Here is an 18337-nt window from a genome sequence, read left to right on the forward strand (position 1 = left end):
CTCTGTGGACAATGTTATGGGGTTTAGAAAACAGGACAAGAAGATCTATAGTTATTCACCACAGATTCGGTAACACGAGGTATAAAAGTACAATATCCATAATCATTAATCTGCATCAAATCTTGAATTTAGATCTTGATCTTCTACAGCTGAAGACAGTGGAGATTTTGCTATGTCTCTCATTATTATTACCATAAACACAACATTCTTTTCAAGAGAACTAAAATCCACTTGGGGAAAGTCCCTGATAATTTAATTAAAGTCTTCATCTGGCGATATCTAAAGTTCAGACTTTGTTCTAAACACTGCTGATGTTTGATTCAGCTAATTCAAAAGTGATTTGTGAAGGCAGAAAAGAGTAGCAGTAGATAAAAACTCAGTTGCCAAGTGTTATAGCTTTAAACCAGAAACCAACAAGTTGTTGACAGCTGGTTTTCTTCCAGTAATATATACTATTTATTGTGCTATACAGTATAGTAATATATACTATTTATTATGACAAAGCTAAGGAGAAAATTGTGGTGAACTAAAGGAGGGACTTGGGCTCCAGGTATTTTGGTTGCTTAAGTTAACTTTTGAACTTTGTTACAACTTTAGTTAAGCCATCTTCGTAGCAAGTATGCAATAAAATAATGTCAGCCAGCACTGGAAACCAGGATACCAGGATTTATCATAAAATCCTTGACAAGTAGTGCAGTGTTTCATGAAGCTGAACACCAATGAGTACAGTACATAGTGAACAGGCTCAACCTGGAGCATGATACCTAGCTCTTCCCTCCCCCTGCACCTGAAGTCCCCATCCCCACATCCATGTTTCTGTCTTTTTCTCACTCCCTGTCTTTTGACATGTAAATGTCAAGATCCACAGAACTGTCTGTTACATCACTAGGGCATCACAGAATCTTGGAAAGAGTGCTGGTGCTCAGAAAATGTGTTGGCTTTCAGGGTCCCCTGGGATACTTTACTCCAGTAGGCAGCTGTCACCTTTGATTTTTCAATCTTTGCTTTCCTGTGTGGGAGGGTAGTTAAGATATATGAACACACACACAAACACACACACACACACAAATATATTTAAAAAAATAAAAATACATATATATGTATACACACACACACTAGATGGGTTTGTATTTTAAGTGGAAATTTAGTTACAGATATTTTATTCCAGGAATGCATAAATAGTTGCAGGTAGATATACTGTCAAAATTAAATCTGAAGCATTCACCTGTAAATACTAGTTATGGCAGCGGTAGATATGACTGCTAAATCAGAATCTGGTATGTTCTCAAGGTCAAAAACCTAAGACTGAATACCCACGTTGATGCCGACAGTACAGATAAGCTTGTAAGATACAGTTTCAGGTGTATCAGTGAATACAAAAATTCATGGGTTTTTGAGCTACCATTCAAAAATGTAGGTTCAGAATCTTAAGGTTAACCATTGAATAGGGACTTCCAGACCCTGGATACCTCACGAAGGAAACTGTGATTCTGACATAGCAGCTGTACAAAAAAAATGTGCCTCAGCACATACAATCCAGCTCAGAATTTTTCCGGTTTCACTTGAAGGCTACTGTATCATTCTGTCTCATAAGTGAAACGCAGGTCAAGAAAGACATTTTCTTCATTTATTTTCCTTTCAATTTAGTAATTTTATCACAAACGCTGTAAAACTACCTAAGTTCAGCTTTCTACCCAGTGCCAATAGATTCCAAACTTCAGAAGCTCATAGCAAATATTTAATGATTACAAAGGATAGTAGTTGTTTGCACAGCATGGATCTTCATTCTGTTACAAATGGACAAAATTTGTTGCTGGGCATAATGCAGGCAACATTGTCTCAGGAAGAATGTGCAAGAATGAGAGAGCTTTAAGGAAAAGGTTCAATGCACTTCAGAGCTGGAGAAAAAACCCTACACTGAAGGATTTCTGGAAATCCACATAAAGCTGATACAGATCCTCAGTTCTTATGGTTAGATAATTTCTAAAAGAAAGAAAGAAACAAACAAAAAGACAAAAAAAAAAAAACAAAACCCAAAACACCCAGAGGCACAAAAGACAAACAAAACAACTGAAATATTTCCCAGTTGCCTCTAAAGAGAAACTTGAATGGACATAAAGGCCACTGCCTTGGTATCTCTAACAATAGTCACCCAGGTAGCAATGACAATGTGAAACCTTCACCGAAATAAAGCTGATGGCAAAGACTGTTGGAACAGCATAGCAAGAGCAGGCACTGTCTTTAAATCTGCTTTTCTATGAACGTAAATTAGATCTTTTGAGTTGACTGTCTATTTTTCTACCACAACTGTTGCTTTCTTAAAAAAATAGAAAACCAAAACCACCAGAGGACCTGTCTTCCCCTGCCAAGTGCAACGATCTTTTTCTTTCACAGAAGTTCAAATTTAGTCCCATTGAAGCTATTTGTCTTTATAGAGAGCAGGACGTATTTTGTATGGCTATTTTTTATCTTCTAGTATCAAATGAATTTATTAAACTATCTGTTCCATGTAATTACTTTCTGTAGATCCAGCCTTTCTAATAGGTCTGTTCTCCCAATGTCCTTGCTGTGTGCACAGAACTCTCAATGATATTAATGAATCTTAAGCACGTGATCTGAACAAAGACTATGTCTCATGTCATTTCGAGTGGTAAGAGTTCACAACAGAGACCATGTAGTGCAAGCTCTAAATGCACAGTAGCGGCAACTACTGGTTTTTAAACGAACTTTAAACAAAGCATTCTCCTTATTTGTGCCTCATAATTGGACTCTTCTTGTTAAAAAAAAAAAATAAAAAAAATCACCCTACATCTCTGTTGTCATGTTTTTAGACATAAGAAGTGTTTCCTAAGTGTTACTTTCCTATTTTTCCCAGTGGCATCAGTAATTAATTCATGTAAACAATCATTTTAGAAAACATAACATGTATAGTTTTGTTTAATCAACACAGAACATTTTCCACCTACAAATGCCACCTCCAGCTGGTGGCATAGATGCGAGTGACGCGTTTTCAGGAGAAACTCCATCCATGCTGTCTCCTATGAACAACCAAAATTCCAAGGACACAATAATGTTCCCACCCCCTGACACAGGGAAGTTAGCAAATGGCACTGGCTTCAATTAACAGGAAAGGGCCTTTAAAAACAATAATTAGACATGTTCATGAGAGATAATTGTGTCATGTAAAGATGAGCATTCCCAGAAGTGCTTTTGGCTCTATTAGAGCAGAACATTTCTTCTCTTAAATGAATTTCACAGACATGCAAGGTGTGGGAAAACGGCACCATTCTCATCAGTGTTAAAAGCATATGATATGAATGAGGTCTCCAGCATGGCACTGACTGCAATAAATTACTGAGTGTGTGTTCTGTTTTCTGAAATGGGCTCAATTTATCATTTTATTGAAAAGGTTCCATTATGCTAATGTCTTATAAAACCACTTTTTGCTGTTGCTGGAAGGTGAAGAGGGGATATCAGTTTTTATATATAGAACTTGGAAGTATTGCAGCAGTGAGTTGACAAGGGTTAATAATCCTAACAGAAGATACAATATATGCATAAGCAATCTTCCAAGGACTTTGTAATGACAAATTTTCACAACCCTACTGGAAACAGAACAACCAAAATATTTTTCTGAACTGTTAAAAAAAAAAATAAATTGACAGGATTAGCAATAGTTAATTGCTGGGCTGACTGCTCTCCCTCTGTTCTCCAATTAACCCTTGAATTGAAACTACAGACTGTTTAGGAAGTGCTATTTCAATGAAGGTCAGATTAGAGAATGCCATTATCGTTCTTGTCAACTCATCCAGACAGCAGACATAAAGGATAATCAGAAACAAGTGATTACTTGTGAAAAGCAATACTCCTTCTCTAAATATAACATTATATATTAAGAAAGCTTCTTGTTCTTTTGATGCATTGTATACAGAACAGGTAACTATTAAAAAAGAGAACTAGATTTAGATAGACAATTGGTTTGATCTTGTATAAAAGCTTTTTTTGTGGTTGAGATGTGACTTGTATCCAGAAACCCGCTTTTTTGCTGTGCATCAAGAAATATTGCTTCAGAAATATTACTATATTATTAATACCTTTTAACGGGAAGCATTGTCTTATGGACATGCCTTCCTTTACCTCTAAACATACAACTCATACAGTATAATTCAAGAAGCCACAGCAATTAATCAAGAGGGACAATTTAAAATATACTGACATAAACATGCTGTCCAGGGAGATGGCTGAGTCACCATCCCTGGAGGTATTTGAAAGACTGTAGATGTGGCACTTAGGGTTTAGTAGTGGCCATGGCAGTGCCAGGTTAACAGTTGGACTCAATCACCTTAAGCGTATTTTCAAATCTAAATGATTCTATGATTCTATGATTGCAATATATTTTGGTAGTTGAAAACAAGTAAGTGGAGCTACAGCACTGTGACCATTATCTCAATGGATCATTGTTGGGGTCTGCAGCAGGTCTGTAGGTGAGTTAGTTGACTTTGAAGACTTAGTTGTGTACCTTTAAGACAGCCACACAAATGTCAAGCATGTAAAATAGGACGTGAAAACCTGGAACTTTAAACCACAGCATACACAGCAACAGCAAATAGCAAGCAAGAAGAAGACAAAGCCTATCAGCATCTGACACATGTGCTATCTAAGATATATAAGCAATATGTAAAAACAATAAACAGCCACTTTGTCTGAACCTAGCCATGCAGATAGAGTGTTTTTGAGTCCGTCTCAACTTGCATCACCACAGATCATCAAAACCCTTCTTGATCTCAGAGCTTCAAACATGAATCACAGTTCAAGAGCTCCTGCTACACAAAATTTACCAAACAGCTTGGAAACTCTTTTACAACTTTTAAGTAGCTTTCATTCAACACACAGGAAATATTTAGCAGAATTGATTTAAAATTAAATGTAATTTCACTGTATCATATAACAATGTTATTGTCATACTCTTCTCTTTCACATACACACACTCAAAATATGGTTACTTCTGGAAAACATATTTTACCATTGTGATGACCTAGTTGGGCACGACATGTAAGCATTTGCATAAAGTATGTGAACAATGTGATCACCAAAGGGACAGAGATGTGTGTACACAGGTGGCATCCAAGTGAAAAAAGGCTGTAAACCAAAACAAACCAAAACAAGCATGAGGGACTGCAACTAGGCAGAACATCTTGCAGGTATGGAATACCCATGGAGGGTAACTGGTAAAACCAAGACTAACAAAACTAGTAAGGAACAGAGAGGAGATTCCTTTTTAGGATGGGGGCAAGTAGTATAAAAATATCAAACAAGAAAAGGAAAGGAGAGGAAGGAAGACAAGCTTTTACTCCAGTTTCTCTTGCAAGGAGCTTTCAGGCCTGATCAACTTGATTTCTGTGACTACAATGCATCAGTGCAACCTACATGGCATCAGCTCTGTGGTACTGTACACCCAGTAAATTTAGAATAAAAGGTCTAACAGTTAAAGAACAGTTTCGTGTATGCAATGAATGCATAGTGATAAGGATTAACAATGTGCAGGAACTAAGCAGAATTGTTAATGCAGGAATTTTGTAAAGTTTTGTTTTTAAAGTTTAAAACAGAACTGTCCATACAGTAAACTTACACAGTATATAATGAAGGCAAATGCAGCCATGCTTCCCAGAAAGCATTTGCCAAAATCACGACCAACATGTTATTCATGACTTGGTACTTTATTCTGCTCTTTTAAAAAAGTAAATTTGTACCTTCCCTTTTCTGGATGTAGATTGACTCTCCAACTGATGCTGCATTTCATATTAAAAAGTTTGTAAAATTATGCATTATAAAAAATCTGAACCAAATGTAGAATAAATCACAATGTGCGGCACAGCGCATTTTCATTTTCATTAAAAGTGGTTTAATCCTAATACAAAAGTAAACTGTCAGGGCACCAAATCCAAAAATACCATAGCAACCTAACTAGTTACTTGAACGTGTCTACTGAGACAATACATTGGTTGCATATTAAGTAATTTATTACTTTTTCTTGCACAGCAATATGAATCTTATTCAAATGACTGTCTGCCAAAAAGAACAACCATAACAACCACACAGCCACCATTAAATGGTGTACTAATATTTCAGGAAATTTAAGAAAGACCAGTGTAAGTACTCTGATAATTTTGATAACTCTGGGAAAAAGGACTTAATTACTGAATGCAAATTGCACAGAATACTGATTTCCCCCCATCAAACTACTGATTTACAATACCATGGACCTAAGGTACATTTAATTAATTAATTAATGTTATAATTAATCCACAAATGATTTGTACAGATGCCAAGGGGAAAAAAATCTTTATACTGATTAATTTCCCATGTAAAGTTGTACCTAAATGACCAGAGATTATTTTTAAGAATCCTTTTTCTCTTTTCTAAGGGAATAGCAAATTCTTAGATATTTGATACTGGGAGACAGCAAAGCAAAATTAGGTCATGGGAAAATAAGTTCATTGTCTTAGTTTCGTCTGGTACAGTTGCTGAACACAGAGCTTCATGCTCAGTATAAACAGGGACGTTCTTGCTGTGCTGGAGGCCACTTTGGATGGATCAGTGCTCATGTTTCGATGGCACGCTCAAAAAGGGCGTAAGAAAAAACTGCAGTTGTACTCAGCTTGGTACTGGGTAGGGGTACTCAGCCTAACACGACATTTAAATGCCAAAGCAGAGATGTACACCATGCCACTGCCTGATCTAGAACTAATCTGACAAAGTTTTATAAGGTTGTGAAGTAACTTTAAAATACTTCAGGAGCTTAGACTACTTATTTACTTCAAACAAACATGACACAAAAATTCTTATCCTTTTAGTATTTTTGATTAAAAGAATCATAATAAAATGTAATACCAATTACAGAGCACAGGAATTTTCACACACTATCAACAGAATACTATTCAAAAAGTATTCAGTGTCAGCAATATCCACAGTTTATTTATTCAGGGTTTTCTTATTCATCAGAGTTTATCTCGGATGTATGCACAGTTCTGACCATCCAAACCCTAAATTGTGGCTTTCCCTTCTAAAATTTTTTGCCTTTCATACATCAAACTTTTACATAGACTCAGCTTATCACTTTATGCTTTTAAGCACTGACAATACAGAAGTTTTGTTAATGAGAGTCTTACCTGCCCTAGCTCATGTGTTATTTGGAAGGACAGGAGGTCTTAACATATATTAGGTTTTGTTAAAGCATTTCCTAAGTAGGTAGAAAAGAATCGATCCCTCTTTTTACTAGATTTTACATCTTCGCACACTTAAGTCAATATATACCAGTACCTTACTTACTCTTCTGTGAAAAGAAGATCATGGAAATATTTATTTTTAAATGGCCAAATATAGAGAATTCTCATAAGCCAGGATAACTTGTAAAATCTGTATGGTATTTATATTTGCTGTCTTTCAGTTTCTAGACAATGAAAGCTTAAAGCCCAACATGGCTTGTAAGATCTAAGGCTTCTCTCTTAGCAACTTTCCACTCCCATGAATGACACATTATTCAAACATATATAAGCCCGTTATGACCTGCACTTTTGCAGGATTCTTGTGACTCCTGAACCTTTCAACAGCTTTTTTGGCACTTTCTTGAAGTTTAGACATCAAAATGGTGCATTATATTCCAGTTTTAGTTATGCAAGTATCAAAAGCAGAAGAAAAAACATACTCCCCACTCGGTTTCCTGTTTGCACTTCCAAGGATCATACTAGCTTTCTTGGACATAGTATCATGATGCACTTCCATATTCAGTTGATAAGCCATACAAACCCTTATGGTTTTCAGATGCACCATTTCTCAGGCCAAAATTATTTCACCTTGTACACGTATTTACTGACATGCAACCATTATGGTAAATAGTTTATTTGCCTACATCTTGTTTGTCAAAGCATTTTGTCCCAGATATTGCACAGATGGTAAATTAGGTGGGGGTGAGCTAAGATGGAAGTCCTATGCTGAGACTTTTTCACATGCTGATTAGAAATCATGCAAGGTGTTATTTAGCAGGCAGATAAAATGCATTTCTATTACCTTTGCCTGCGAAGAGATGAAACCTGGAAATTTTTGATGCAGAATATCTGGACGCATTTTAGTATTTTTCAGCCTGTTAGTGACTGTCAAGCTCCTGAACTTCTCACGGGCAAACATGCATTGTACATTAAAAGCACAATGTAAGAAAGATGGTTCTCCAGACCAGTCAAGAGTTGCTTTTATTACTCATCACTAAAGTGAAGGTGAGCTGGGAGGATTATGACCTGTTATGCTCTTCTGCAAGGAGCAAATAACACCCCTGTGTGAAGACAGGATGAGGATGCCAGGCTATAAGCGATTTTGTCTGATCAAGTACAGCCGTTTATACTACTTATTACTTATACAACAGCAGTACAATATAACAGAAGTTGTCTCTTTCCCAGATTGCCTGCTAACATTCTACAGTTTGACCTCCAAGCTTTCAAGTCAGTACTTCAAAAAAATTACTTTTACAGTCAAAAAGTTTGCATGAAAAAGTTACCACAAACATTTCCCCTCAGAATTCAAAGGAGGGCAAATAAAAAAAAAGCAGGGCAGGCACATAGGGTCAGGATCCTGTGGTAACAAACAGAAATAATCTAGGGTTCAGAAAGAGATGAAGTCTCTTAGTGTTTACTGCTACAATTATGGAATACCTGTGTAGCATGTTAGAGTAAACAATAATCAATGAATGAATCCTCTGCCTCTAAATTGTAAGTTTAAATTTGTGCTCTACTTGTTGCATGGGATCTCTCACACACACAAAAAATTTTATACTTGTTTCAACTGTATAGGTTTCTACTGTATACTGATCACCACCATCCACCTTCTAAGGCAACAGCTTGATAAATACAGTTTCAAGCAGCAATGGTGGCATATGCAGACTTCAGCCACTCATTCCCACTACATTACTCATTTCAGCTATGCCAAAGAAAATCATCACTACACAATAAAGTTGATAAGTTGATTGGAAAACTGATCTCTGGATTTATGGATTAATCTTTCTCTTTTTTTGTGTGCGCGTGTTGTTTGTTCTTTTGGGTTGTGTTTTTTTTGCTAGCTGGATAACTTTTAACCCAGACCACCTACTCCTTAGTTCAGTGAATTATGTGAACTACAAATTAATGCACCCCGAATCCTAACAACAGAAACAGCAAAGTCATCATATAGCACATTAGTGGTGGGGCTGAACAGAAACAAAAGGACAAGTTTTCATAGTGAGAGTCAAAGCAAGCCAAGGAGAAGATAACATGTTCTTAAAAAGTACTTGTTACTAACATCCTTCCAGGCAGAGCTGTTCTTCTGTTTGTTTTTTTTTTCCTTATGGTAAAAAAAATCTGTTTAACTTAATCACAGATAAACTAGTCAGCATATATTCTCAGTACTTTTTCCGCAGTTATTCTGCCATGAAAATATTTGCTGCAATAGAAGATACCTGTCGGTTAGTACTTGGCTTCGCAGAGTTTGTAGTCTCTGGAAGATACACCACATGACAAGTTTTAAAAGGCATTACACATATATAAATCATTCTGTAAAGGCAAGAACAACTACTAAAGTCCTGTAGATATCACGTACAGTAGTGAAAAAATAAATAAGAAGCAGCTTTAAAAAGCTCACCCATTGCCTTGCTTTTGACAGTAAACCCAGACTGAAACCCTGTCCCTATTTTACCAGATTTAAATCACCACGCGCCCCTCTTATCTCATTTTTCATTCAGATTGGGAGATGTGGATCATTAGGCTGGGTACTAATTTGTTCCTAAACTGCACTCATTCATCATTAGTTGGCAGTGAGAGGTTGATCAAGTCAGTTGTGGAATACTTCTGTGACCCTCCCACGAATTGTATATTTTCTGCATGAGTTACTTAAGAAATTATCTAGAAGTTACTTGAACAATTTTAGTAGCCATTTTGTTAAGCATGATGATTTCTGTGGTCAGGTTAGTCACTGAGGTATCTCTGACATATTCACAAACCATCTTCTTTACTCTGAACTTACGTGTTTGATATTCTCTTCTGTCTTGTGTATAAAGGGTACTTGTGTACTGCTTCTTCTAAGAAGACATCTCTGATGGCCATTATGATAATGGTATTGGACAAATGGTGCCTCTTCATTGGGGACAAGCAGAGTTGTCAGTAAGGGTAAGCTAGGCTGTATGTGAGGAGGGGGTTACTGTGAGAAGAATAATGTAACAGCAAAAAGATTCTTATATTTCCTTCTGGCTTGAGCTGCTCTCTCATGAACAATTCTAAATACTACTGCACAACCCATTTGCAGTAACTTGTTTCTCAGACTATTTTTCATGATGAAGACAAGATATTCTCAGTAATAATTTGGTGGATGAAGAACTACTGAAATACATAGCATGAATCACCATCATATTTTGTGCTAGCTATGTTTTTTATAAATAATGTCTATTGTATAGAAATATTTTTTAAAAAAATGTATGGGCATGAAAACATTATAACAGATTGGGAATGAGACACATTTGCAATGCATAAGCTGCCCAGCATTCTAGTTAAGGAAACTTCTGTAATGGAAATTTTACGGACTATTTTTTGCCTACTTGTAGACCTCTCAGGTTTTTGCCAGCTTGTAATAATTTGTAAAAATATTAGCATAATACAAGTTAGAGAGAAGAACAACACAAGAAATCACTCTGTTTATCCACAAAGCAAAATTATTTTGCTACAAGACACATCAGATGCATATCTCTTCTTAATATTGTTGTATTTTTTGTTTAATCACTAGAAGTAACCGTATGTTGTTAGTTTTTTTCCTGCGGTATAGAACTGATCACACTAAGAAAGAATTAGACAAACATTCAGGTCTGTGTATTGAAATGTACCAACTCAGTGATTTACCTGATTTTCCAGAGGGAAGAGAAATCCTGGGTTTTGTAGTATCCAGAATAACAGCCAGTCCTGCAGAGAATGATGGTAGGATGCTGGTACTGAGATCTACGCGAGTTAGACTTTCAGGTTCTCTTTCCCAGGTTTTTAGGACACCTCCAGCACAGTTATCTTCTGTCTCATCTTTGCTCTGACTGTTCTTCTGTGGACTCTGAACAATATGAACAATACTCTGCTGGGCCAGGTCACAGTTCTGCAACACAAAACCAAAATCCCAATGAAGAAATAATTGTGACATAAGGGACAAAATCCTTCTTTTATCCAATTTGTTATTTGTTAAATGATCTCCAAGCCATTTTGTGTAGAATTTCAGTGTGTGGTAATGGAGTTTAAAGCAAAGTGACAAGAGTAAATTGCTGGAATTAGGATTACTTGCATTGGCAAAAGGGTCACAACACTTACAAATTCTAAACATTTAACAAGGAAATGGTGGCCCAGAGCCAACAGCTCTAAATAGGTCTGGTTTATTGGCACAAAGGAAAAACTCCAGAGGGAGCACTACTAAATCAAGTGCTAAGAATATTCAATACCTAATATGCATTTACACATATAATGCTGATACACACTCTTCATGGAGCAATTTAAGGTCAAATTTGACAATCACAGAGAGTTCATGAGCAAGCTACTCCCACATATAACAAATAGAAGATTGATACTTATTTCTTGTCCCTAATTTATTTTTCAATCTAAATCTGGCTTTAGATGTAGACTCAGTATAGTTTCCCATTCTTTCCAAAGATGACTTTGAACTGTTGACTTCAAAATTAGAGAAAGCCTGTGGAAGATCTCACAACTGCCACAGGCTTTGCTGGTAGAAGAAAAAGGTTGCTACCCATTTTAGCCTGAGGTGTCACACATCTATACTTCCTCTTCCTTATTTTTCATCAGAGGTGATTCTTAGACAGTCTTTCCAGATCTTGTGTCTTAAAAAAAGCAAATTGAATAAGGATCTTATGAAAGGTTTACCCATGACAAATCAGAACAGAATTCACATTTCGTTCAGCATTTTCCTAATACAGAAGAGGAAAGCAAATCATTAACTCAGAAATAGAAATTACAGAGATTTTAGATGACCTTCCAGTAATGAAGGACTTTCAAGGAAGACTTATATTGTTATTTCCACAGCACACCTTGCAACAAAAATGATTCTTTTTTGGGTGATACCTCCTGGATATCCACACCTAGTTCTCCTGTGCCATGAATGAACCATGTACAAACATCAACATACACACAAAGAAGTTTGAATTTCCCTCAAGAAAACAATTATCTAACTCTTTGCAGTATCATTAGGTTGGCCATGTCTGCCCTGAAATGCTAAGACAGACTGCTGATAACATTTGGGAGGAACAGATAGTTCAGAAGTATTTGTCTCAGTATCTACACAATATTAAAAAAAATTAGTTTGTATTTTCAATTATTTCATGCACTTTTAATTTCAAAAGATTTTCTGATGATATTTTAGTGTTGTTTATACCCTTGTCATTATCCCACCCTCTTCTACAACTTTTTCTCCTCTAGTCTCATTTCCATGTAGTGGTTTTCCTTCATTCACTTACATTATTCTTAGTACTTCCCCCTCAATACTTTAGTTCTTATGTAGTGCAGTTCTAAAAGACAAAAATCTGTTAGTTTGTTGAGGTTTTTTACATTGAATTTTTAATGACACACTGTCTCCTTAGTGAAGCAGTAACCAGCCAGCAGAGATTTACCAGAGCAAGGACACTGCAGTCTTACTATTCAAAGCAGTTACTAGATTTCAGATTTTAAAAATTATTTTAACATTAAAGGTCTCCTTTTTTTTGTAAAACTTGTTGTCCATAACATTTTAACAAGATTCATTAAATAGCTTAATAATTTTATTCTTTAACAAAAATCCAAAACACATCTGTCACTCTAAAACTCCTCTAACTAAGAATACTGCATAACATTAAAGAACGTAATAACCTAAGAGAAATTAATAATGAAATCAATAACCTAGGCAAATGAGGAGCTCAAAAGTGATTTGCTCAGTTACAGTTAGAATTGCGAAGGGAAACAGGTTTATATGTAAAAACTCACAACCTTGGAAATCCCTAATCAACTGTCAATCAGTCAAACCATGTTTTAATGAGCATCCCTTCTGGCAGTTTTGCTTGCTTAAGTAGCCCCTTTCCTACCTTGTATTTTTTCTCACCATCTACTATTCTTCTTAGTTTCTTTCTTTATAAAGTTTGCATCAGTTCTCTGATTCAGTTCACAACTCGATTCTGTGCTAAAGTCACACTGAGGGTATCGTGCAGGAGAAAAAGAGGGATTGCAAGGGATGCTTAAATCAAACAAAATATCCCCACAAAACCACAACCTTTTTCAGCCACTCTTACTTGATCTTGAATGCTGTCCACATTTAGATTCATGGTTTAAATCAAATGATCTTTTAAAAGTATAGGTTCCTTTCAAGTTCTTTTTTTCATGCTGGAGGATATGTGTTTGGCTTAGAAACAAAGGAAGGGATGACACAACAGACTGTCATCTTACCTGCTGTTCTCCTCAATAAAGTCAAGAACCACATACTTCAAAATAAGATGTAAAAATTGCACTTTGGTCCATTATAAATCCATACAACCCTAGCAATAGCATATTCCTGTATTTCGTTTAATGAAAGTTCTCATTTTTAAAAGGGCAGGTGAACATGTATCTTAGCTTTCTTGAATCTCTTCATCAAAAACAAGAACAAACTTCGGAACATTGAACATCAGTACTTATGATGATAGTATAGGTCATAGACACAGGAAAGCTTAATTAGCAGATTCCAGGATAAATTTTCAAAGGTAGCAGCTAGGAAAAACAAACAACATCATTTGTTTTGTACACCAAGTATATTTGATCTGGAAGTCACTGAGCAGCAATAAACATGGAGTCCCAAATCGTCAGTTTTGTAACATTGTTTCTGACTACATTAGATTTGAATTTAGTTTGTGTTTAAAGGAGGAAATTCTCAATCTTTGGGGAAAAAAAAAAAAAAAACCAAAAAAAGAGTGAGAAGACAGCAGAAAGCAAAGAAGAAAAGAAAAAAAAAACCGAAGAGGTTTGTGATCGTATCTTATTTGTGAAGAGACCTGGATGAGAGTATCACCAAGCAGTTTCCCAGAATTAGGGTGATTAATGTTTTATAGCAGACTACATTTCATAGATGGCTAGGACTGCAGCTTTTTTCTCTGAGAAATGAGGTAGAATTCAAACTATTTTTGTAAATGTTTAGGTTTTGCCTGAGGTTACTAATGTAACACAAATCTAAGATACAATTGTTTATGTCAATGTCACTTTCATTTTCCTCATGCATTTGTTTTACTCCTCAGGAAAAATTTCTTTTGAGAATATCTATTATTAATGATTCTAGAGATATTGTCTTATCTGTTGATCCAAATTAATGCCTGTGATCCATATTCCAAAGGGAAATACTGCAAGTGTACATATTGTAGATTATGAAGTATCTCCTTGCACTAGGGCAAAGGGAGCTGGGAAGATCCAGAAGTGATGAAAGTAAGTATTAAGGACTGGTTCTTTAGAGAGATTGGGTTTTGGCCAACTTGGAAAAATGAATTCATAGCAGATTATTTTTTTTTTTTCATTCAAACCTATTGTTTTCATATTTTTTCCTGAATTCTCAAGTTGAATTTCAAAAGGCTGAATCAGCACATCCTGAGTGATTAATGCAACACCCTTTGGTGCTGTCAGCTGTGCGTTAACTAGAAGATCACTTCAGGAAACTGAGTTAAATTATGAAGAGGGAAAGCATGACTGTGTTCCAGTAACTCTGAAACCCTCTACTCTGACAGATTTCTGCTTGCTATCTTCTTGACAACATATTTGGATAGTAACATCAATACTGAAAGTGTTCTCCATATAGCAAATACATATCCCACTAGAGAAGTCATATTATATTTTCTGAAGTGCAATACACTTTATTTTTGAAATGTTTTATTGAAAGAAACACTAGAGTAGAGAATAGTTTCAATTCAGAACTTTGGATATGAATGTAAAAAAGCTAATTTGTGGTGTTTTGTCTTGAAAAGGAATTTGAAATATTTTCATTTTGTCTTAAACACCAGTTTGGTTTTTTTAGGTGTTAGAGTTTTTTTTATTGCCTACAAAACTCAAAAAGCAATTCTTCATACTCCACCACCTAAGATCCAGTTCAAACTTTTCGTATTATCTGGAAAGGCACATCTTTGCCCATGAATCCCTGGGGGCTATAGAGTGAAAACAATAACAGTTTGCCTAATTGCTGCCTATTTAGATTAAGCAGATAATAGACTGCCTGATGCCACTCAGTAAGAGAATCACACAAGGTAAATGCTCAATAAAAGGTATTTTAAACTTCTAGGAATGATCAACAAGAATCAAAATGTTGTCATTCCAGTTAGTTTTTTTCTTACCTGTGCTGCATTTCAATATCAGATGGGAAAACACAGGGAACATTTTTGTTCATTAATCTGCAGAATGACTGAAACAATAAAAAAGCTCCCCAGAGTACCTACAGCACAATACATCTCTTGAAACCAATAGGACCCATGTAAAAGTGCAAAGGACACACCAACTTTATTGGAAAAATATTTTTCCATGGATAAAATGTGTAAAAAGACATTAAAGGTGACCTTCTACCTTCTAAACAGGAAAAAAAAAAAAAAAAGGCATATGAAGTTCCCAGATGAGAGAAAAATAAGCCCAACAAACATCACTTTACTATTGCTGTAACCCTTTCACAACCCAAGGACAGATACCAAGTCTTAAAAGAAGCAGACATAGAAAGGAAATCAATTGGAAAAATACCACTATGTTCATTCCCTGATCACAGACCAATGACTCAAAAAAGCAAGAAGTAGAAAGCAACAACAATTTCCTTTACTGCATAGGGAGCAAAAGCTGAAATATTAATGAACTTGAAAGCAAAGACTACCTACAATAAAAAATACAGATAGAGTATTAACATTCTGTTGAGCCATGACGGTCTAAGAAATGGGAAGCAAGATTTGCAAGGCTTTAACATTTGTTATTTAACCAGCTGATATAGAAAGAAAAACCAAATAAGCTTTTGGGCTTGGAAAGTCTTCTGCAGGTCATGGCAAGGGGAAATCTGAAGGGAAAATTAACCACTGTTAAAATAATGAAACAAATCACCATGCTGGTCTGATATTGCCACCCATTCGTGAGAAATCTGTCTGCTGAGTGGCAGTGAACTAAATATTGCTCTGCATGGGGCAAGGGAAAAAGCCAGTGCACCACTGGGCCCAAGTTAGACCACTTAGCAGTTAAATTCCAGCAATCAGAAACTACTTGCTATTTTATGATGCTGGGGAATATATCTATATTTTACTTCAGTTTGCCTTTTCAGCATTTTCAGAGTTATACATTACTGTATTTGTTTAGTATTCAGAATATTATGGATGCTAAGCAACGCCTAGAAATAGAAGGAAAAATAGATCTACTATTGAAAGCAACACATATTCAAATAAATGTGATGAAAAAGCAGAAAACCCTTCACTTAGAGCAGGGGTCCTCAAACTTTTTAACCAGGGGGCCGACGCGTGGATGAAGTGGCAGGAGGTCATCTGTGGCTGCTTGGTTTCTGCCCCCCCCCATCCCCGGCGGGGGGGGGGGGGGGGGGGGGGAGGGGGGGCGGGGGTTCTGTAAATACCCGCGGGCCGTAGTTTGAGGACCCCTGACTTAGAGTATTTGCAGAAAACCCTTCACTTAGAGTATTTGTACACTAATTTTTAAAATCTCTAGCTAATCAGTTCTTGCAGTAGTTTAAATATTGACCGTGCCAAAGAAGTAGAATAAAATGAAAGTTAAAAAATATGCTATAAAAAAGGATCCATTGCTTTCTAAATCCAAAACCTAGCATAATTTTAAGGACCACTAGGGAAGTTCCTAAGACAGACTATTGCAGCAAATCAAGGAAGGAGTGCACAGGATTTTTCAGTGCAGTAGGTAACAGCTGAAAGTAACCAGATGCAAATGAGTGACATAGAATCATTACAAGTTTAACACAACCAGTGGCAAACACTGGTGGATGGGAGGCAGGCCTTTGGCATATTAAGATGTTGGAATATCATAAAATTGCCTTGGTTTAAGAGGAAATGGTACAATACATCTTCAAAACTCCTTTTAAAATAAGGATATGACATTCTTAATGTGATATGATAACTGAAACTTCTCTAATGATAGTTAATGTAGATGGATACATTAAACATGCAAATGTATTGTTTCCCAGATAAGCCACACTAATTATGGCTTCCTTGTGTTATGGGTTTTTTGTTGGTTTGTTGGGGTTTTTCACCTTCTCCTTTCCACCCCCCTTAAATTTGTATCTGTGTTTTGTATTTTATCCCATTAGCAAGTCCAGGGATAACTGAAGAGTGCCAAGTTTTGAACTATCTATTTAGGTTAAGACTAACTTTGGAAGAGTCTGAGAATTTTGTACTTGTGGACACTTAAGGAAGAGATGAATCTTGTATGAAAGTGCAGCATTTAGATGGAAGCCACTGAAGAGATATTTGACCTGTCAGTTTTCTCACCACCTGCAGCTATGTGAGGTGGCAAGGTCTTACGCTACCTCAGTGGGCATCATAAAGAACGTAGCTTTGAATTTAAGCTAATCAGAAAACTTCACAGTGAAAGGTCCTTTACAAAACAGGTACACTTGACTGGGTCATCTCACTCACAAAAGTGAGACTTCAGCTCTCGCTTTACTTTTCAGTTGCAAGTCCACTGTTGTGGAACTTTGCACCCTAAACACCAATATAAGAAACTGGTGGCAGGATTTTCATGATACTATTGACTGCAATAATCACAGAAAACAAACAGCCCAAAGCACACCTATTCCTCCAAGACATTCTCCATTCGTTGCCCTCCTGGGGAACACGAATGAAAGGCAAGTTACTAAAATTCAGTGACTCCACTGCAACTCTGAGTGGCAGGGTATCTCTGCCAATGACTCCTGGGCTGCGGATCTAAGATGGGAAAAAGTGCACAGAATGTTAAATAGGCTTCATACAAGACCTGGAAACATGATGACTGGTCATTGCTACTGATTTATTTGTCATGTTACACAAATTAAATACTCCAGAAACTGCAAAGATGCCCAGACTTTCTCCTTTTGAAAAGATATAATCACAGTCCATGATATCTATATAAAGGACAAAAATTTGGAATTACAATGTATCTGCTGAATTTTCCTGAAGGTTAGAAACTTCAGAGCCTTACGGGTAAGAAGTGAACAAAGAATGTATTTTTTCCAAGTCTTTTCAATATGGAAAATTAAGAAGTCATTATTAGGCCAAAATTATTTTTGGATTAATTCCCTCAAGTTTCTGGATAGTAACGTAAAATATTAAAAA

General features: G+C 36.2%; 1 protein-coding gene across 1 annotated transcript in view; it reads right to left on the reverse strand.

Moving 5' to 3' along the window:
• Positions 1-18337, reverse strand: part of PRKN (parkin RBR E3 ubiquitin protein ligase) — a 614220-nt gene that overhangs the window by 501475 nt on the left and 94408 nt on the right. Inside the window, exon 3 of the mRNA XM_037391827.1 lies at positions 10911-11151. Coding sequence (XP_037247724.1) covers positions 10911-11151 — 241 coding nt within the window. The remainder of the gene's footprint in view (positions 1-10910; positions 11152-18337) is intronic.

The sequence above is a fragment of the Falco rusticolus genome, chromosome 6 (assembly GCF_015220075.1).
Source record: "Falco rusticolus isolate bFalRus1 chromosome 6, bFalRus1.pri, whole genome shotgun sequence".
NCBI classification, from domain to species: Eukaryota; Metazoa; Chordata; class Aves; order Falconiformes; family Falconidae; genus Falco; species Falco rusticolus.